Source organism: Stegostoma tigrinum, chromosome 13, assembly GCF_030684315.1.
Source record: "Stegostoma tigrinum isolate sSteTig4 chromosome 13, sSteTig4.hap1, whole genome shotgun sequence".
Taxonomy (NCBI): Eukaryota; Metazoa; Chordata; class Chondrichthyes; order Orectolobiformes; family Stegostomatidae; genus Stegostoma; species Stegostoma tigrinum.
The window spans coordinates 49052848-49075788 of NC_081366.1; the positions used below are offsets into that span (position 1 = coordinate 49052848).

Genomic DNA, 22941 nt, shown 5'->3' on the forward strand with positions numbered 1-22941 from the left:
TGCAGCAATGGCTGCAAAAGGGTATTATCAACATCCTGTACTGCTATGCTCTGAGATATTTTTTAATACAGAGGAAAGCAGACTGTTTCACTGCATTGAATTTTCCCAAATTTGCCTAAATGTAAATTTTAGGGAGTTTCAGTCTGCGAAGATCTCTAAGAATTGTGTCTTATCAAATTGAATTGGCACCTCATTTCATGAACAGGGACCAGTCCTGGAGGACAGGGAGGTGGAGAGGAGAGCAGTCCTCTTTTGTCTGGATCACCAGAGGAGCCCACAGTACCAGGCCCTGAAAGCCTGATTCTAAATTATTATCCAGGTCAGTATCATGCCCACCGTTTGAAGGAACATTCTCCTGGTATGTCGGCAACTACTTATCAGTCTCATTGTATATTTGGAATTCGGATGAGGGTGGAAAACAACACTAGTGACATATCAAACCATCATGCTCTTTTCTGCCTTGCACTCCCTATCAATCCCATCAGGTTTGAACCTCCCCACTCAATTCTTTTATTTAACTCGTCATCTCCTGCAGTGAGTCCCAGGCATACAGTCAAACATTGTTATGCACAGTACCCTTATCAATACTAGGGTGATGATGATCATAAATGACCTCCCCATCCACACTTCCCTCAGTACCCTAAGACTTCCCATGCTCTAATATTGCCCATCCTCATTTGTTAAATTGTCCCCACTTGATAGTTATTGTTCGCTGTGTGTCTTAGCATTCTTCCTCTAATTCCCACACTTGATTTCCACACCAGGGAGTCCTGATAAGCTTCCTTAGGCTTCAGTGAGCAAACTCCAGAAGTGACCACTGCCCACCCCCAAACAATTTGGAAGGATTGCCCCAACTGATAACAGACTAAAGCCCTCGCTAATGTACGTGCAGCTCCCAACTAGCTCACCTATAATTCCTGAACTGGTCAGTCTCAATCTGCAGGAACCACTATGGCCCAGTTGACAGACTATATTGAGATGAATTCCCTGACCCTGATCACTCCATGTGGCCATTTGACTGTGTCCAAAAACCTAGCTGAGATCCAGCTATGATCTTAACTGTGTCAGGACCCCAGACTGATCACAGGCCTGGCTTTTTTGTCGAAGGTAAAAGGCAAGGCCAAGCAGAACTACCATGAGACTACAAGTCCTGAATAAAGTGGCAATGCACAAAAAAGGCAAAACAAAGCAAGATAGAGATACTTTGAATATTCAAGTAAGCAGAAAGTTAGCAAATGCTAACAAAGTAAGCTAAGAACATTAAGGTGAAACCTGCTCCAATACATGTGATGGGTGCCTGTCCCCATGCGAAAAGCAGCTTGGCAGCAACATTGCAATGCAAGTTATCAACATGCAGTATTGAAGTAGTGGACTATATTACAAGTGAGTTGGGGATGTCATGATGATCTGCTAAGGCTGATGCTTGTCTAATGTCTAACAAGGTGCAGGTGATGCTTTTCTATTGGTCATTCCTGAGAGAGTGGGCAATGCTATCCAAGGCAGAGAAGTGACCAGCAAAATGCAATCAGATAACAACTTTGAGTCTCATGTGGGGAATTAGCACCATCCAGTTTCTCACCAGTACCTAGGAAAGTAGTTACAAGATTTTAATGTAGGCAAGTAGGATCCTCACTGTTCACTAGCAATATTCTCATCTTGCCATTAAAACTTCAGATGGAAAATCAAACCTTATCTTTTTGAAGTCAATAATTTCACTTTCTTATTTCTTGCTGTATCTTGCCTGGGAAATGCCCACATTGTTGAGGGAAAGTATTGCCTAGAGTTTTTTTTTATATGAAATCTTTCTTTCAGGTTTAAAGCCAAAATGTGTAATTGTTGAAAGTGAAGCAAGAAATGTTTCACTGTCTTAGTCTGTGCCAACATTGATGACATTGAAAAGTTGTCACAAAATCACTTGAATGATCTTCAACATTTTTGAGGCGTGGGTCAAGAAAAATAAAATGATTCCAATGGAAGTAAAGGAAGAATATTGCTGTGCTAACCCTGAAAGATCGAATGAATTCGTATCTCACACGTCTCCCTGAGTGAAGCTGCAAAGAACAGAGATACTGCAGGATTTTGATTTTGTACTGCAGCAGGTAAACAGGAAATACATATTTGACTGCATTGACAACATGGTGGACTTGTTCAAAGACAGCACATTAAGCAGAGCAGTCTATGGAATGTTTCCAGATCCAATTTACTGTATGAATTCAGACTAATATATAGAGTGAGCAAATTGAAACAGAGACATTTTTTTCATGTATGTGATGTGTCACTGGGTATTCAATGAGTTTTTCTTTGTCATTTGAAAGCAAATCAGTTTTTATTGGAGAGGAAGGTTGATGTTTTGTATCGGGATCTTCCTTCCTGCTCCTCTGATGCTGCCTGGCCTGCTGTGTTCCTCCAACTCCAAACTGTGTTATCTCTGACTCCAGCATCTGCAGTTCTTACTATCTCTAGATGACAAATCAAAGTTAAATCTGATGATCAGACCCACACCACTATCATTGCCAACACCATCAACACAAATGGCTGGGCAAGGAAGGTGGTGGAAGGCACAGGCAGACAGGATAAGTAGAAGTTGACATCACTCCTCAATCAGGCTTGCATCAAGGCCTTGATGTTAATTTAATGACCAACTATAATTTAAGAGGGCAGGAGCACTGCACTGCTATAAGGTGTCACCAACCTGGCAGCTTAGCATATTTGTAACCTCCTGGCATCAAATACTTGGATACATAATTGCAAACGCCCTTACTCTATTTTAACAGAGTGAAACCAAAACTACTGCATCCTGATGTGGCCTCCTCAACATCGGTGAGACCAAGCGGAGGCTCGGAGACTGCTCTGTAGAGCATCTGCACTCTGCTCACAACAAACAACACCTTCCAGTTGGAAACCAGTTCGACTCCCCCTCCCACTCCCTGGGTGACATATCCATCCTGGGCCTCCTCCAGCGTCGCAATGACATCACCCGGAAACTGGAGGAGCAGCACCTCATATTCTGCCTTGAGAGCCTACAACCCAAAGGTCTCAGTGTGGTCTTTGCCAATTTCAAAATCTCCCCACCCCTGGCCTCATCCCATGACCAACTCTTCCTCACATCCCTGCCTCTTTGATCTGACACAACCTGGCACAACCTGGCCATCTTCTCTCCCACCTTTCTGCTCCTCCCACCTCACTTACCAAACCCCACCGCTGCCTACCTGCATCACCTATCACCATTCCACCTACCTTCTCTAGCCCCACCACTCCTCTCTCTATTTATTTCAGAGCTCCCTTCCCCCTCCCCCATTTCTGAGGAAGATTCCCGACCTGAAATGTCAATTTTCCTGCTCCTCTGATGCTACCTGGCCTGCAGTGCCTCTCCAGTTCCACACTGTATTATCTCTATCTATTCCATCAGCTGTCTGATAGCATTTGAAAGTTAATTCCTCAAAACTTAACCTTTAACTAATTTTTCCAACCTTGTCACAATAGCAAGTTGCACAAAATGGCTTGGTAAAAAATACCAGAGCCTGCAAACTAGATCTAGAGAACTGCATCCTTTAGAGGAGAAGGTCAAGTGTTTGCCTGGAAACAATTTTTTTTAACTTTGGATCAAAATAAGGACAATAGGGAAGTGCTTGTTGAGGATAAGACCACAGGGAAGTCTTCAGGCCAAGATCTTCATTTGTATTCTGCTACCTTGGTCTTCATGACATCATCCCCTCTATCACATGCTTTCACATTTACCTATCAACTCAAAAACTTTCTCCTGGGACATTGTGAATCATTCACAGTAAAAGGGAGCAAGAAGGGTATGGAGAAATTGAGAAAACGTCAGCTTATCAAAAGATGTAGACCAGTAAGCTACCTGTACCTCTAATTCTAAACCTACAAATCTATTAAGTAAGATGTTTGAGGAACACTCTGCCAATGCATGGACACTTCAGTCAATCTTTCAGCGTGCATGACAATTGACAGCTGTGATTATCATTTGTAGCAACGTCAAGGGACCCAAAGGAACAAGAATTGGCCATTCAGCCCATTAAGCCTATCCCAACATTTAATATGATCATGGCTAATCAGTATTTCAGAATCTTTTATCCATAAGCCTTTACACCATCGATAATGAAACAATTATTAGTTTCTACTTTAAATATACTTTCTGCTTATTGAAAGAATCATGCAGATTGTGGCATTGACAGCTGTAACACCCGTCCACTCCTGCAACAATCAGCAATCAATCAGTTACTATACCAAGATAGATTGAAGCCTCGGTTGTAAGTGCAGGCCAGACCAGATTGCATCCTGCATACTGGATAGCTGAGGCCCCGGGTATAACCACAGTCTAAGTACTTTCAGGAGTGGAAAGCAATCATAAGACCAAGAAGCCTGGTGGCCAGTGAAGGAAGATTTATGGCTTAATAAAATGGAGACAGCAGGAGTAGACATAGGAAAAGCTGCCTTTTCTCATCCCTAGAGAACTACTTAAAGAGTGAACAGGAAGCTGAGGCACAGCTTTAAAGTATGTAGTCAGAAGCAGCTCCCTCCCATCACCAAGCTGCAATAGTAGAAAAGCCACTTCAATCCTGTGAGACTTTCATAGCATAGGAATGGCCAACCCTGAGGTTACCTCTGGGAGCAGCTCTAGAATGGGTGGAAAAAGGTTAAGGTAGACAACTGGGTGAAAATAAATCAATGTGTTGAAGAATAGGTACCTTGGAGGCAAAATTCATGGTTTTCAGAATTCCAGTGATGTTCATCCCTATTCTATAGATATTTAAATATCCTCAAACTGCATCAGTTAATATATTGTGAGAAGGCCCTGGCCAGTAGTGAAAATTATACTGTAATCATTATGGGACAGAAAACTGGTAACATTTTTATTCGCCTAATTTTTCTGTCACAGAAACGAAACTGATTATTGTGATACCAGAAGATGTTCTGGAAAAAATGTTGAATTTTAAAATTTTAATTTTTAAAATCTGTGGACGCAGAGAATGTGTACAAAACAAAGCAAAACAAATTCTTACTTCTTCATCTTTGGTGGTGAAATGTGATCCCGTTACTTTGTTTACAGCCATTACAACGGCAACTACATCTTTTCCATTCATTATTGGAGTTGCCAGAACACTTTTTGTTTCATATTCTGTCAGGGTGTCCACAAAATCACAGAAATGTTCATCCTACAATACAGAAAATAGTCAGTTAATATAACTAAATGAAATTTTCAATGATCAATCTAAAATATCATGTATGAAAATTATAGCCAGTTGGACACTCTCAAAACATATCACCAAACCAAGAACCTGTAAAAATAATAATAATTATATCTGATCCTAGAATCTGATCTTTTCTGCCTTAAAGTCTTGTGGGTTCAACCAAGAATGCTAAGGTTTAATAGACAGGAGCAGTGCGTGTGGGATAACTTGCCCCGACCTCCAACACCTTTTCTTACTCTTGAGTTACTATAACAATCTGTATTTTGAGAAGGAGTGTTTTGATATTTGTAAAGTCTGTGACAAGCATGTTTTCTCGTAACTAAAGAGCATAAATGTTTATTTTCGCAACACCTGAAATGTAGTCACAACAAAAATACAATTCCTAATTTCATACAAGATGACGTTAAAAATGTACCCTGCACTTATATTACTAACAGAGCAACAAGAAATACTCCATCTATTTCTGATGTTAAAAACATTGTAGACTTGAAGGATTCCCTTTTTGCTCCTTAAATGCAAATGGAGGTTGGAATTTTCCGATGTTTCAAATGAAATTGTGTCTGAGATATTGAACGAACTCGTTCATTTTGACTGTCACTTAGGGGCAGTGTTATTTTATTACTGCTGGTCAATCTCTCCCACTGTGGTGTTGGTCCCAGCCTGCTCTGTAACACTTTCCAATGGCTCCCTCTCCAATCAGAATCAGTTGTGCAAAGACAGTTTTCAAGCATTCTATTGTCCATGCAATGGATTGGAGCTGATGAACTTGATGCAACAATAAGGAGAAAATTATCTCATTTCAATTATGATCATTAGGTGCCAGGTTGGATGGTGCCAGTTGGGAAAAAGTTCAGATGTTGGGGAAGGGTTTGGAACAATGGATCCAGAAAAGAGTGAAGTGGGGAAGGGGTGACTAGTCCAGAGCAGGGGTAGAAGGTTTTTTTTAAATTCATCAGTGGGATGTGGGCATCTCTGGCTGGATCAGCATTTATTGCTCATCCCTAGTTGCCCTTGAGAAGGTAGTGGTGAGCCGACTTCTTGAACTGCTGCAATCCACCTACTGTAGGCTGACCCACAATGCCATTAAGAATAGAATTCCAGGATTTTGACCCAGGATTTTGCTGGGTCTGAAGCAGGGGAAAGAGGAGTAGAGGGAAAAAAGGAACTAATCCAGAACAAGGAAAGGGGTGGACGCGTGAAAGGGTTTCAGGCGAAGGATGGGAATGGGAGAGGGTGGTCAGTCATCAGAGGCGAAATGTTTTGGGGTGGCGTTTGGGGATCAGCGGTTAGGTAAACAGGTGTTAGGTCTGGAGTAGGGCTGAAACATTATTTCATATTCTGTCCATCAGGGGGTGGGGGTGTCGCTGGCCTGGGGAGGTGTATTTGGGGCTGAAGCTTGTAAATATGGAGTCAATTGAATAGTCACTCAGGAGTTACACTATGTATTTAATAAATTAACTTTTTCTAGTAATTATTCACACAATTTCATCAGAAATCTCCAAATTTGCCACTTTAAATAGATATATTCAGAGGGATCCAAGTGTCAATTTATCAAGCAACTGCTTTGGAGTTTGTTCTGATGGGGATTCCACAGGGTCCATATGTGGAATTCCCATCCAAACTGGAATAATGAATATGTGGGCCAATTTCTCAGATCTTATACTTAGCAGTGGAAACCACAAAATGAGACATAGCTTTCCAGAATCCACTTTGTGAAGGTACAGTGTTCATTTTTCATGTTGCTTTATTTTTAAAAGAAAAAGTTTCTCCTCCGCATTAACTTCTCAAGTATCATGCAATCAACACAAATATCTGTCATGCCAAGGCAACATCGTCAGCTCCAGTTTGCCCTCCAAGTAATACAACGTTTTGGCTCCAGAATACGTTGCCATTATTGTATTGATATTGGTCAGAATCTTGGAATTCTACATCTAATACTATTGTTGGGATGCCGTCATCAAAAGCAAAGCGAAATATACTGGGAAGATAGCCTAGACTCCAACTTTTTCTTATTTTTAAAGGACAAGTGTAAGACGTTGTGTTCGAAATGCAATTCGATTGATCAAACTACCAGACATGAAGCAAAACACACGTTATTCTCATATTACAGTTCAAAACTAACAAAGAGAAGAATTGGAATAATTTACCTCTATTGGATTAGATTATTTAACAACCAAACAGCAACTGTTCCAATATAGTAACATCCGATAAACACACCCTTGGCAAACACAAATTCAGTAAAATAAATTGTCTCACATGCAATTCTAGCAGCAGGAAGAAAACCCAAGCTTTTAACTGTAACAGGGAGTGGAATAACGGCTTCCACATCCAGCTTCAAGACCCCAGCAACTACTGAAAGTTAAACTAAAATCCTGGTTCTGTCAAGTTTGACATCACCTCTTTATGTTGATTCCATAAGGTGGCATGGTGGCTCAGTGGTTAGCACTGTTGCCTCACAGTGGCAGGGACCTGGGTTCAATTTCACCCTCAGGCAACTGTCTGCATGGAGTTTGCACATTCTCCCTATGCTTGCATGGGTTTCCTTTGGGTGCTCTAGCTTCCTCCCACAGTCCACAGATGTGCAGGTTAGGTGAGTTGGCTATGATAAATTGTCTGCAGTGTAAGGGGCGTGTGGGTTACAGAGGGATGGGTCTCCTCTTAAAGCCATAGTATTGTCACACAATCAAACTGTTCAGAAAATCTTTTTACACACCTCTTTTGTAGATGGGACTTGAACCTAGGCCTCCTAGCTCATATGGTGGGATATGACCCCGGAACTGCAAGCTCCCTCGGGAAGGCAGTTAATCAGTGTGATGTGGGTGAGGTCTTATTTGGCCCACTTAAGGCTTGAATTGGTGACAAAACCAAAAGAACTATGGATGCTGTAAATCAGGAACAAAAAACAAGTTGCTGGATAAGCTCAGCTGGTCTGGCAGCATCTGCGGAGGAGAAAACAGAGTTAATGTTTGGGTCTGATGACCCTTACTCAGAACTGTTCTGAGGAAGGGTGACTGGACCCGAAACGTTAACTCTGTTTTCTCCTCCACAGATGCTGCCAGACCTGCTGAGCTTTTCCAGCAACTTTGTTTTTGTTTGTCTCAAATTGGTGATAGGTTGGGAAGGTCGCATGAGGTCTTCTTATATGCATACATTATATTTCTGTCCACTAGATCCTTTTCAAAAAATGGAGGATTCTCTGCATGTTGAAAAAAAAGTTAACTTGCCGAGAGATGATTCATGAAAATATTGTCAACAGTCATTTCAAGCTTGTGGCATTTTTTTTCAGTTGTATGAAATCTGGGCTGTCCTACATCTTGAAGCACTTGTGCTTTTTTAAAGAAAATTTGGCAATGAATCCCAAATTGGGCAACATTCCACAGCTGGCAGATTGTGAATAGCAGCCATTGATTCTTACTTAGCTCCATTCATTCCAAATCATGCCATTTCGTGACTTCATCCACACGCCCAACCCTGAGCCCTTCATATCATTGTGATGATGTGTGCCATTCTATCTATTGCCATTGACCCTTATAGCCCATGTGCAAAGAAATCCATATTATTGTTTGACTCCACCACCTTTCGCCCTTACACCTTATTAACATTCACGATGGGCGGTCATCAGGGGCCATGGTGAGATTAAATGAAATAAGGTTTTAACACTGAGATTTTTCATTTTACAAATAAACTTGGCAGTTCTTAGGCAGCCCTTATGATTGAGGATCACTTGCTTCCATTCCAGTGATGCTGGACCTGAGATGACTAAATAATCTAATATTAGATCCACAGACCCTGCCAGAGGTGAGCCATGTGATATTTCTGAAATGGATTAATGGGATTTTGGAATGTTCATATGCTCCTTCCATTGTTTCTTCTTGACGTCCATCTGGGCTTATCGGAAACCGAAACATTTCACTCTTTTTGCCAATACTTCACTACCAATTTTGGTGGTCTTGGTCTATAGATTCCCTGGAGTCATGTTGATAATGATGTCAAGTGTAGGTTATTAACTGTCTACATAATTACAAAATGTTGTTTCTTGATTACAACTTCAGGTTATCTCACACAAAATATTAAGCAATCATAAATCATTTGGCTGCTTTTCTATTGGATGTTGCCATCAACACCAATGGAGTGGCATTTTTTTTAACAATGAATGAGACATTTATCATTATCAATGGTATTTAGAATACTATATAATATTATTGGATGTCATGCAGCAACACATATTCCATTCCTCAGGGATATACTTCTCACTTTTCAGCATAAAAATGTTAGAGCCTCAGTTTTGATCTGTAATTTGGGCCTTTTCCATCATGGTCTCACGTATTCCTATGTCCCCTATCACAATTGCATTTCTACTCCAATTAATACAGTCAGTATTAGCTCAAATATACATGCACCTTGCAAAACACAATTAATGTGATCCTAAACCACATTTGTGTCTATAAATGTAGCAAACACATCACCCTTCAATCCAATACTGAAATTGTCTTTGCCTGTCGCTTACGTAAACAACAACGTTGGAAAACAATGATGCAGCTATCCTACTTGCACAAAACAGAAACTAAAATTCTAACCACAAGGAAATAGCTGTAACTATCTCAAACTATATAAGGAAATTTGAGTGAACGTATTGGAATAAGACAAAGCATGATAGTGAATATCATCCACAGTACGAGAAAAAATAGCATACTTAATATAAGTCATAAATAAATATATTAATATTCCTAACATACAAATATGATTACTATTTCTGAATATCTCAGAAAATATAATACTAAAGGCTAGAAATAGGGAGGAAGCAAGTCAAAGGGAAAAATGAACCTGTCTAGAAATATATATCTACAAAAATATTAGTCCAAATGGCCTTTTTAACACTATGGTGTATCATTCTACTATTTGATAATGAGTTATTGATATCTCAATCAAAAAAGCTTGCTAGTAATACTGAATAATCTGAGATGTATGTACAGCATTTGATTTAACTATAAAAGTACAATAGCTTTAGATTTTCAAGCTTATTTTGCAATTAAGACATTGAAAACTATTCTTTCGATTAAGTTTGTTTAGCACATAATCATGAGGTTTAGTTTCCTGATCATAAAATGCAAAATGCTATGAAAAAAGTATGATTCATAACTGTAACTGTGCTGACAAAGATGTTCCATTAAATCAGCTTGAGAATGTACGACCTACAAAGGTAATCCTTGTATCTATAAGTATGACAGGATTAGTTTGTATGATTAAGTCTTTATGAGACAACAGTCTAAATGATATAATCCTGTGTACTATACAAATTTGAAATATCAGTAACTTGCCTTATCACTCTCCAATTGCTAACTAGCTTTAAGTATTTCCAGCAGATTTTATTTTCCATAGCTAATTATGATGCCCTCATTAAACGGTCTTATCTTTAGAGACTGCCAGCAACTGTAAGGCACCTCTCTAAACATAGAAACATAGAAGATAGGAGCAGGAAGAGGCCATTTGGCCCTTTGAGCTTACTCTGCTATTCATCATGATCTTGTCTGATCGCCCAACTCAATAGCCTAATCCTGCTTTCTCCCCAGAACCTTTGAAACCATTCACCTCATATTCTATATCTAGCCGCCTCTTGAATATATTTAATATATTTCTTGAATATATTTCCTGTGGTAATGAATTCCACAGGCTCACCACTATCTGGATGAAGAAATGTCTCCTCATCTCCATCCTAAATTATCTACAATGAATCGTCATACTGTGATTCCAGTTTCTGGACACATTCACCATCGGGAACATTTTCTCTGCATCTACCCTATCTAGTCCTCTTAGAATTTTATAAGTCTCAATAAGAATCCTCTCATTCGTCTGAACTCCAGTGAAAACAATCCTAAGCTAGTCAATATCTCCTCATACGTCAGACCCACTATCCCTGGAATCCGCCTGGTAAACCTTTCCTGCACTCCCGCGAGAGCAATAGCATGCTTCCTCGGAAAATGAGACCAAAACTGCACACAATATTCTGGGTGTGGCCTCACCAAGGCCCTGTATAACTGCAATAACACATCCCTGCTCCTGTATTCGAAATCTCTCGCAATGAAGGACAATATACCATTTGCCTTCTTTACCGCCTGCTGCATCTGCATGCTTACCTTCAGCGACTGGTGCACAAGGACACCTAGGTCCCACTACACACTCACCTCTCCCAATTTTTAGCCATTTAGGTAGCAATCTGCCTTCTTGTTTTGCTTCCAAAGTGAATAACTTCACATTTATAACATCACTGTCTTTATTTTGTTACAAATATTTGACCAATACTGATTATGGAAATTTCTCTCAATAAGAATCATGTGCTAACATTTTGTTAAAATATACCTCCAGTAACTGAAGCACATTTTAACTTTCATTTAGATAAGCACATATTTGACATTATTAAGAGATTTCTGTAGTATTTATTATAAATATTATTGTTTCTAGAATCTGTAACTGAAGTACAAAATATAACATCATAAAGGGAGAATGAGCCAGTCATACATCCAAAACCTTAAAGTTTGAATGCAAGATTGCACTCTAGCATTTCCTAAAATGCTTCAAATAACAACTTCTTTCACATTTTAGTAACCTTCCATAATGTCCCTTGAAATTACATTGTAATACATAAAAAACACCCCTGAGTTTGGCAATCAGTTGTACATAGTTTGTAGCTAGGATTAAAATAATCAGCTCAACAGGTACATAATGTCTACAGTAATTGCATAAATATCTACATTAAGGGCAAAAAATGTATTCCAAGATAATAAAAACTGAAGAACTTAAAAGGAAATCAGAACCAAGAACAGAAATTGCTGGAAAAATTCAACAGGTCTGGCAATATCTGTGGAGAGAAATCTGTTAACGTTTTGGGTCCAGTGACCCAGAGAATGAGCCATTTGTGTTCTGAGATAGGGTCACTGGGCCCAGAACATTAACTCTGGTTTCTCTCCACAGATACAGCCAGACCTGCTGAGCTTCCAGCAATTTTGTTTTTACTTTCCAAGATAATGTTAACTTTCTTCTTTCAGTTGAATGAACTTATGCAAGGGTATTATTTTCATGAATGCTTTGTTATTTGCACACATGATGATGCGTTAGATTTTTTTTTACATGTGGAGTTAAATCTAAAATATAGATATATAAAGAAGCCAAAATATTAGTGTAGCAGTAAAGTTCCCAATAAAACCTCTGTAGGCCATAATGGTTACCGGTATAGTTCATTGTTACTTATAGTATTTGTATGGAATTTAGTTTTATTCTTGTTTTGCTTCATTAATAGCGAAATAGAAATTTGTCCTTTGCACACGTGCGAAGTTTAAAATCATTACATATATTTTCTGTCTACGTACATAATCTTTAACCGTAGAATTCAAGTGTGGAAACTTGCATTCCACAAAGTTGCAAAGAGAATTAATTTAATAAATAATGGGGCTTTTGCTGCAGTGTATTTAAGTATAACATTCTGCATCCTCTCTAAGCATTCAATTCTGTGCTCATGTAATCTAATCTGCTAATTTTCTTTATGCTTTAATGTACCCTTTTTCAGATTTCCATTTCAACTGCAAAGGCCTTTCATAAACACTGCAAAAATTGCACAGCTCAATACACATTTAATGCTGAAAAATTTGCTGATGTTTCAATAGGATTTTCACATACGTTACATAACAATACTTTATCAACTCCCAGCAGAAACTTGATTACAAATAATCATTTTCAAAGATTTATCAAATGAAACCTTCTTTGGAGAATTATTTTATTGCATACTGTCTGTTTATTTCTGATAGCAAAATTACATTGTAACAGTTACAGCTATTTTTCAAACTTTGCTCTTGAAGTTAAATTGCTTAAAACAGAAATAAACACACTTCTGTTTGTTCTAAAAAATTAACTTAAATTTTTGTTAGTTTATTTTTATCTGAATTGTTCATAGATATTTTTGTACATCTTTTTCTAGTCTATTTTGCACTGTTTTTACACTCTGTCTCCCTCACTTTTTCATTCTTTATCTTCACACTTGCATCATCATCTGTGTGCCTCTGTCTACCCTTTCTCTATGTCTGCTTCTCATTTCCTCTTTGTATTTTTGACCTGTCTTCTTTTGATATCTCCTGCTACCTCTGTACACCTTCCATTGAAGATTCTTTTTTGCTTTCTTTGCTTCATACTTTTGCTTTCTCTCATTATGTGACATACATTGGCTTTCACAAGAATAATCATCATTGAAAAATAAGTGCAGTAAATTCTCTTGCTTTTGCCTGGAAATAATGTCTCTACCAACATTTTAAATTGCAGTGCAGAGTGTATCGACACCTACATGTTTTCTGTTATATTAAATATGTTTCATTAGTTCAGAGCATCAGTCAAATGTTTTAACACGTATTTGTAGTACCTTGTTTTTATCTTGGATATTCACTGTTTTCTTAGTGTGAGCCACATATCCAATGATTCCAGTGTCAAGAGGAAAAACTATTTCACAATCTGGTGAAACAAAACAATCTTCAAAAACAGAATTTTTTTGAACATTAAATAGCCTAGTGGCAAGTTCAGGAGTTCCATTCCTGGATCTGTACATGAACAAACTCATACAATCTGCATGAATGAGAAATGTAATTCTTCTGAGTATATTAAACACTGTCTTTTCCATATTAATATCCTGCATGTCTCGAATCAGCTCAAAAATAATTTCACTTTCCTCAACACAGTTTACCTCCTGGAAAGTACTGTAGTCCACATTTGATTCTTGAGATCCCAGCATGTTCGCAATATGTACAGATCTTAATCTTGTGTCATAGTATTCCTTGGCAAAATTAGGGTTACTGTCCAAAAATTTCTCCACTTCTTCTTTGGTCACATTCATTTTGGGATACGTTGTTTCCTGAATTTACCCACTGTATTAGAAAAACTAATTTCCTGAAATAAACTAATAATATATGAACATTCATTCCATTTCAGGGCTTCAGGAGTAACAATGTATCATGGTAACAGTAGCCTTACTAACCACCTATACAGATCCACAGTTAGGTGCAGCACTCAACCACTTTCAATTACATTTTCTCAGTAATGCTGAAGGTGAAAGTAGGATTACACCTTAACATCACCTGACATAGATTAAGCCTCGAACAAATCAAACTGAGATATATTTTAATGTTAAGTGATAATCATTCATGTAGATCACTATTGAGCGCTAGCCCCCAATGTCTATTTAACTGTACTAAATAACTAAGAACAACTGAATGCACACTTATTGTATCTGGCACAGCTATTATATCATTCATTTAATATGTCAGAAGCTCCTGTAGCATAAGAAACTTATAAAAATCACTGTTAAAATTGGAACCAGCTTGGAAATCTCCATTCCTACATGCTGCATTATCCATGTATGGTTACATTTTCAAATTCTGCTTGCACTTTCTTGAAATTAAAATTAAATCATTACCTTCTAAACAAAGAATAGAAGGCACTTGAACTGGGTTTGGATTGAAAATCCTCCTGTCATCTCTTATTGATTTAACTGCTTATAATGGGATAAGACTTCTTTATCTGAGAATTAAATTAGCAGATATAGGCCTTGTGGGTACAAGGTTATCCTTATGATGCAGTAGTGAAAATAGCTAAACTTTTGCATACGTGCATACTTACGAGTTTATAAATGTTTCAGCTTTGGAAATGTTTGAGAGGAAAATTTGGGTAGAATTTGACTGTGAGAGGCTGAGGGTACATGGAACGTGCATAAAATTGGATGCTATAGTTGTTTTATGCTTGAATCCCCCAAATCCTGCCTTTCATTGTGAATATTTTACACATTGTGAAGAAAGGTTTTGGGCATATTCTTTGCCTATCTGCTATCTGAGGCCTTTAAGTGGCCAACTGATTATATCTTGAGGCCTCAGGCTGCCATGTTTGTAATTTGGTAGGTGGCAGTTGAAGTTGATGCCAAATATACAGTCCAAGTTGTGGCGTTGCAGTGGGTAAGGCAACCTCTTGCACAAAGTGCCATCGGAGGCCCTGACTCTTTCTTCATGTCCCATTTCAAACCAGTTCAAGAGCCAGTGTAATTGCCTTATGAGCCTACAATGTGCAGGCAGGTTTAATTAACTTTTACACAAGTTTGAGAGGAACAAACTCACAGATAAAACGTAGCCCTTAGTTAAATTTTATTGACACAGTTGAAAATCTGTTTATCTCAAAAATAAGAATTGTTTGTAAACTAATAGCAAATCATTAAAAATGTCATCTAAATATGACTGGACCATTTAAATTTTTTCGTGGTTGTACAGTAGCAGTTACTATGTAAGTGATTTTTAGTATATGTAAACATTTTAAAACTTGCCAAATAGTGTAAAATTTACCAATATTTTGAAACGCTTCTGGAACTAATTTAATTGGTAAACTCTCAACATTTCTACTGGAGGCATAGTCAGTTTTGAGTTGTATGTCTCCTCCTCCTCTTTGCTGGTACATGCATCACTCTCAAGTAGAAAGGTGGGTTTTAGAATAGAATTGCTACCATGCAGATCGAGGCCTTTCAGCCCATAGAGTCTGCACTGATCCTCCAAAGAACGTCCTACCCAGACCTGTTTTTTTTCCTGTAATGCCACATTAGCTATGGCTAATCCACCTGGCCTACACGGTCCTCAACACCAAGGGCATCTTAGCATGACCAATCCACCTAACCTGCACATTTTTGGACTCTGGGAGTAAACCAGAGCACCTGTTGGAAAGCCACACAGACACAGAAAAAGCATAAAAATGCTACACAACACATTACCCAAGGCTGGAACTGAACCCATGTCCGTAGCATTGAAGGGCAGCAATACCAACCCCTGTACCACCATGCAGTCATATTCATTTTAATCAAATTCAAAAGCAGAAAGAATTTAAACAGCAAATTGTCAAGGAACATCCACAAAAATAAGTTGGTATAAGATTTCACAGGGCTGCATAAGCTCATATTGGAGTCTAAATAAAAAGCAGAATCTATGAAGGTTAATAACTGTGGAATAATAATTGTTTTCATACCATTAACATTAGTATCAAAATTATGGATATACTGGTTAGGCAGAAATGTTTTTCCTTTGCTGTCAAATTTGCGGAGTTCAGATTTCAAGTCCTAAACAAATTCGAGGTAAGAGGTAAACAAAGAGACAGCAACTGAACAATATTCTCCACTTGAGGCAATTGAAGATCCTACATCTGAATTTGATCAGATTGCAAGAACAAACGGTGTTATGACAAATCCAAGTTACACATTGGATGCTGAGAGACTAGAAATGGCCTTCTTTCAAGAGAATACCTGACCTTTCAACCATTCAACAACTTTAACAGATAGCACATCAAAAGAAAGGCATCTTCAGATAACACAATTAAATACTATTGGAAAATAGACACATTTGGTTAAAGCTTTTTGTCTTGCACTCATCAGGACACTTCACAAGAATACCAATTCAAAGAAAAAAAAACATTTGTACTACGTGAGAAGGAAGTGCTGATTGGTTGGGAAATGGACTCTGATTTATAGAGAAATTGTTTTGGAGAATGCACCACTCAATTTCTTCATGGCTCACTAGAATCTTCATCAGTCCAAATTCTGAAAGATAGATGAGATCTGTGTGATGAGATATGTGCGATCATAATAGCCAACACACACTCTTAGTCTCACACTATAAGGCCTTATTATCCCAGAGGCAAATTATTCTAGTACTTAACATGATGAGTGGCAGCAAAGCTGATGAAAGATATACTTATGGGAGTAATCAATGATGCCAAACTCAAAAGGCTATCTAGTGTGGATAGGAAATTTATAATTGATCCTCAACAGCATCCTGCATAACTATTTCCTTACAACTATTTACAATGCTGGAAACAACACCCTACTGATCCTGCTCTTAAACACATATACTTTATTTAAATGGGGCAGTGGTTGACTGTAAAAAGGTTCTGTTGTGGCTTGAGATACCAGGATTTTGTTGAGATGATGAGCCACTCTTCAAAAACAGCTCCTGATTTTTGTTACAGGGAGACCAACAATTAACAAACTTTTTCAGGCCTGGGAAATTAGTCTGTAGCTGATAGCAAGAGAGTTGAGGATTGACAAAATCCATTACTCAGGCCTCATCTGGGTGAAATACCATTGTTGACCAAGCCTCCAGAGTCATCTCACTTTAACAGAAGATCAAATTTGTGATTGAGTGCTTTATCAGCCATGGATTTCAGAGAGACTGACTAAAGCGAATATGTTTATGATAACTGTGGAAATGATATTTGAATTGGGATAGGGAGAGGTGGTAGCATTGCTCCTCCTGGTCCCACACAAAGGATTTTCTTTTAAATTACAGTCTTGCTTTTAGCTGACAATCATGGGAGAGCATGCATTGAAGAACTACAGGTGGCATGAATCTAATATCTGTTCATACATGCAAAGTAACAAACTCAAATACTTTTATTTTAAAAAATACGTCGACAGGACAAGGACATCACTGGTTAGGTAACATTTATTGTCCATCCCTGATTGCCCAGACCCAACCACATTGCTGTGAGTCTGGAGTCATATGGAGGCCAGAACAGGTAAGGATGGCAGTTTCCTTCCTTAAAGGGCATTAGTGAACCAGACAGGATTTTCCAATGTTGAAAAATAGATTCATAGTTATCATTCGATTCTTAATTCCAGATTTTTTTAAAAAACTGAATTCAAATTCTACCATCTGCTGTGGCAGGATTTGAACCCCAGGTCCCCTGAATATTATCTGGGTCTCTGGATTAACAGCCCAGCAATAATGCCACCAGGCTGCCATCTGCCATAGTCACCTTACTCCTCTGCATGTCAATGGCGATCCTCCAGCTCTTTGATTTGCTGATAAATTATTCTGTACAACAATAGAAATTATAAATGAAATGTAAGTAACTTTTTTTCCCACTTGGCAATTAATTTGTAACATCATCATGTTTCACCATGGGCTTCCGGTCCATGCCGGTAGATTGTGTGTCTGGTTAAACCACTAACCTACAGATTCTTCTCCTGCAGCTTAAATAACCCTGCAGGTTTAAAGTGATTTATACTGGGGTTTGTAGTGCCTCTTTACTTTCTTACTTGAATTATTTCTTACACATATCCTGCATTCACTTCAGTCACATCGGCTACCACTGTAGTTGACTATCCTGGCTGAGTACAATATGAACATTGCCATTTTCACAGGAATACTTGACCTAACATTACTCCAAGAGAGGATTTTATTCAAGCCTCCTCCAGATATACCATTCCTGTTAGACATACTTCAACATGTTGACTGATCTACATAGAAGAGAACCCAAGTAACAATGAACATTTGGACCAAAAAGGAAGGTATTGTTTCAAACCAAGGAGACTATGTAAGGAGATTGCTGTAGTTTTAAAATTCACATTCCTGAGAGCACATTGTGAGCTATAGACAATGCTGCATTATTCCTGGAACAATAAGAGCAAAAGCATAACCATGGAGACATTGGGCCAGGGCAAAAGAAAAACTGCTCGACAATAACACTGTGATTGGCTCTTGATCAGATGACTAAGGCTGGCATTAAGCCAGAGACGCAGGAAAACACTTAATCTGTAAAGAGAAAGCACCAAATAATCCGAGATAACAAAGTGTGGAGCAGGATGAACATAGCAGGCGAAGCAGCATCTTACGAGCACAAAAGCTGACACTTCGGGCCTAGACCCTTCATCAGAAAAAAGGGAGGGGGAGAGGGTTCTGAAATAAATAGAGAGAGAGGGGGAGGCAGATCAAAGATGGATAGAGGAGGAGATAGGTGGAGAGGAAACGGACAGATTAAAGGAGCGGGAATGGAGCCTGGAGGGGTGAGTGTAGGTGAGGAGGTAGGGAGGAGATAGGTCAGTTCGCAGAGGATGGACAGGTCAAGGGGCGGGATGAGGTTAGTAGGTAGAGTATGGAGGTGCAGCTTGAGATGGGAGGAGGAAATAGGTGAGAGGAAGAACAGGTTAGGGAGACGGGGATGAGCTGGGCTGGTTTTGGGAAGAGGTAGTGGGAGGGGGGGATTTGAAGCTTGTGAAGTCCACATTGATACCATTCGGCTGCAGGGTTCCCAAGCGGAATATGAGTTGCTGTTCCGGCAACTTCTGGGTGGCATCATTGTGGCACTGCAGGAGGCCCAGGATGGACATGTCTTCTAAGGAATAGGAGGGAGAGTTGAAATGGTTCCCTCCTGGGAGGTGCAGTTGTTGATTGCAAACCGAGCGTAGGTGTTCTGCAAAGCGGTCTCCAAGCCTCACCACAACGGGTACAGTGGATGCAGTATACATCATTGGCATATGTGCAGATGAACATCTGCTTGATATGGAAAGCCTTCTTGGGGCCTGGGATGGAGGTGAGGGAGGAGGTATGGGGGCAAGTGTAGCACTTCCTGCGGTTGCAGGGGAAAGTGCCAGGTGTGGTGGGGTTGGTCAGGAGTGTGGAGTGGACAAGGGAGTCCTGGAGAGAGTGGTCTCTCTGGAAAGCAGACAAGGGTGAGGATGGAATAATGTCTTTGGTGGTGGGGTCGGATTGTAGATGGCGGAAGTGTCGTAGGATGATGCATTGGATCCGGAGGTTGGTGGGGTGGTGTGTGAGGATGAGGGGTCTTCTTTTTTGGCAGTTAGTGGGCAACGGGGTATGAGGGACGAGTTGAGGGAAATGCAGGAGACACGGTTGAGGGCATTCTCGACCACTGCAAGGGGGGATGTTGCGGTCCTTGAAGAACGAGGACATCTGGGATGTGCGGGAGTGGAATGCCTCATCCTGGGAGCAGATGCAGCGGAGATGAAAGAATTGGGAATAGGGGATATAAGTTTTGCAGGAAGGTGGGTGGGAGGAGGTGTATTCTAGTTAGCTGGTGGAGTCGGTGGGCTAGAAATGGATATCGGTTTCTAGGCAGTTGCCTGCAAAGGAGACAGAGAGGTCCAGGAAGGTGAGGGATGTCTTGGCGATGGTCCAGGTGAACTTGAGGTTGGGGTGGAAGGTGTTGGTGAAGTGAATGAACTGTTCGAGCTCCTCTTGGGAGCATGAGGCGGCGCCAATACAGTCATCAATGTAACGGAGGAAGAGGTGGGGTTTAGAGCCAGTGTAGGTGCGGAAGAGGGATTGTTCCACATAATCTACAAAGAGGCAGGCATTGCTGGGGCCCATGCGAGTATCCATGGCCACCCCCTTTGTCTGTAGGAAGTGGGAGGTATCGAAAGAGAACTTGTTGAGGGTGAGGACGAGTTCAGATAAGCGGATGAGGGTGTCAGTGGAGGGGGACCGGTCGGGCCTGCGGGACAGGAAGAAGTGGAGGGCCTTTAGGCCATCTGCATGGGGAATGCAGGTGTATAGGGACTGGACGTCCATGGTGAAAATGGGATGTTGGGGACCGGGGAATTGGAAGTTCTGGAGGAGGTGGAGAGCGTCGGTGGTGTCAGGGACGTAGGTAGGGAGCTCCTGGACCAAGGGGGAGAAAACGGAGTCCAGATAGGTGGAGATGAGTTTGGTGGGGCAGGAGCAGGATGAGACAATAGGTCAACCAGGGCAGGCAGGTTTGTGGATTTTGGGAAGGAGATAGAAGCGGGCGGTGCAGGGTTGGGGAACAATGAGGCTGGAGGCTGTGGGTGGGAGGTCCCCTGAGGTGATGAGGTTGTGGATGGTTTGGGAGATGATGGTTTGCTGCTCGGGGCTGGGGTCATGATCAAGGGAGTGGTAGGAGGAGGTGTCGGAGAGTTGGCGTCTGGCCTCAGCGATGCAGAGGTCAGTGCGCCATACTACACCTGTGTGTCCCTTGTCGGTGGGTTTGATGGTGAGGTTGGGGTTGGAGCGGAGGGAGTGGAGGGCTGCACGCTTTGCAGGGGAATGGGTGGAGTGGGTGAGAGGGGTGGAGAGGTTGAGGCAATTTATGTCTCGATGGCAGTTGGAGATGAAGAGGTCGAGGGAGGGTAGGAGGCCTTGGGGTGGTGTCCAGGAGGAGAACGTGTGTTGGAGACTTTTCCTTATGGAAGTGAAGTCTCCAGTAATAGATAACTGCCTTCCATTTACTTTTCACTGGAAATTCTCCGTGGAAGGAGGAGTAAAATGCCTTTAAAAATAAGGAGCAAATTCTTAACCGACAAATGAAAGACAATATTGATGTGCAAACAATCTCATCTCATCATCAAGGACTTTAAAAAGATTTGAAAGGATGAATAAAGTTAACTTATTGAATCCCATGATCCAGTCTGATGCCATTGAACTGTGTTTCTCTGATCTTTCTCTTTCTTTTACCACCGTTAATGTCCATGCCATACACCATGATAGTATGCAGTTTGGACATTTTTTTCAGTAATCTTGTGGATATTTGGCTAGTGATTCCCTGCATGCCCTTCACTAGACATTGCAGAGATACAAATGACTCATGTCAATTTTGCTTAGATCATAGAATCTGTATAGTGTGGTAACAGGCCATTCGGCCTAAAAAGGCCACGCCGACTCTCCGAAGAGCATCCCAGCCAGCCTCAGACCCCCACCCTGTCCCTGTAACCCTGCATTTCCCATGGCTAATCCACCTAACCTGCACATCTTTGGACTGTGGAAGGAAATCCACACAGACATGGGGAGAATGTAGACAGTCATCCGAAGCCAGAATCGAACCCAGGTCTTTGGTACTATGAAGCACCATGCTGCCCTTTTAATATAATTATTTTTATTAATGTACTTTTTATATGCAGGTCGTGTGAGGCCTAGATGTTTAAGTTCTGCACCAGAGGGAGAAGCCACTTTGGTCTTTTACAGACAGCTACACTTCAACTACCATTATCAATCACTCCTTGAGGTACAATCAAATATATTGGAGTAACTCCTGACTTTATGCAATGGCAGAAAATGGATAATGCAAATGAAAAATTTGAAAAATATAGATCACATGTCAAAAGTCTATGATTTCCTGAGCAGCAAAACAGCAAACTGCTGCCATCTGCTTTTAGTCTTGGACATCTGTTTCTGGGTATAGTGCATGTTAAAACCTAATATAAGTGAATCATTGAGCGGGTTACATCTTTTACAAACTCTGACTCATTAGAGCTCAAGACATGAACTAAGCCACATAACTTCCAATATACAAACTGAAATTTGGTGTGACTCCAAGTTTGCAATACTTTTAAGCTCTCCGATCGCCAAAAAACTCTTCCTGAGTTACTTACAAAGAGAATATGCTCTGGTTTCACAGCACTGAGTGCAGTGTGTTCATTGTCATCTGAAACTCAACGAATTGAATCAATTTTTTTTGGGTTAAATGTCAATTTTGTTGGGTTTGAAGGAAGATTTTTCTTCTAAGCATAATGGATTTTCTCTTCCTATCATTCCAAAACCAACTCAGTAACAACCTAACCCACCCCTATGGTGCCCCATCCTTTTAAATTCTCCACCTCCTCCTTACAGAATGAATTCATCACAACTATAAGAAAACTGTCACACACCAAGAGAAGCACTCAGTACAGAACTGCCCCACACAGTTCACAACATTTGCCCCAGTCATGGGCAATTAGGAGAATGTGGTGCCCTGTTTCACAGGCAGGTGCTGGATGGTCCTGGTGGGTGGGGTGGTGCAGAGGACTGCTGACCTCTTTCCCGAGGGATTCCAGAGGTGGCGACAATATCAGGCCCTGCCAGCATGGCCGGTGGTTATCTCCTGGGTCGGTGTGGTCTCAGCTGTATGTCAATGACCTTCTCTCCACTGCCAG

The 22941-nt window shown here is 40.4% G+C and overlaps 1 protein-coding gene across 5 annotated transcripts in view; it reads right to left on the minus strand.

The window, feature by feature from the left end:
• pde6a (phosphodiesterase 6A, cGMP-specific, rod, alpha) overlaps positions 1-14693 on the minus strand; it is a 61536-nt gene extending 46843 nt beyond the window's left edge. For 3 of the 5 annotated variants that reach the window (XM_048542963.1, XM_048542962.1, XM_048542961.1), the window contains exons 1-2: positions 13615-14273; positions 5022-5174 (exon numbers count right to left, since the gene is read on the minus strand). In XM_048542963.1, coding sequence (XP_048398920.1) covers positions 5022-5174; positions 13615-14082 — 621 coding nt within the window. In that variant the 5' untranslated portion in view covers positions 14083-14273. Of the gene's footprint in view, positions 1-5021; positions 5175-13614; positions 14274-14661 lie in introns of those variants that run through there. The other 2 variants (XM_048542965.1, XM_048542964.1) reach the window with 2 other exon arrangements.
• Positions 14694-22941: the final 8248 nt, after the last annotated feature.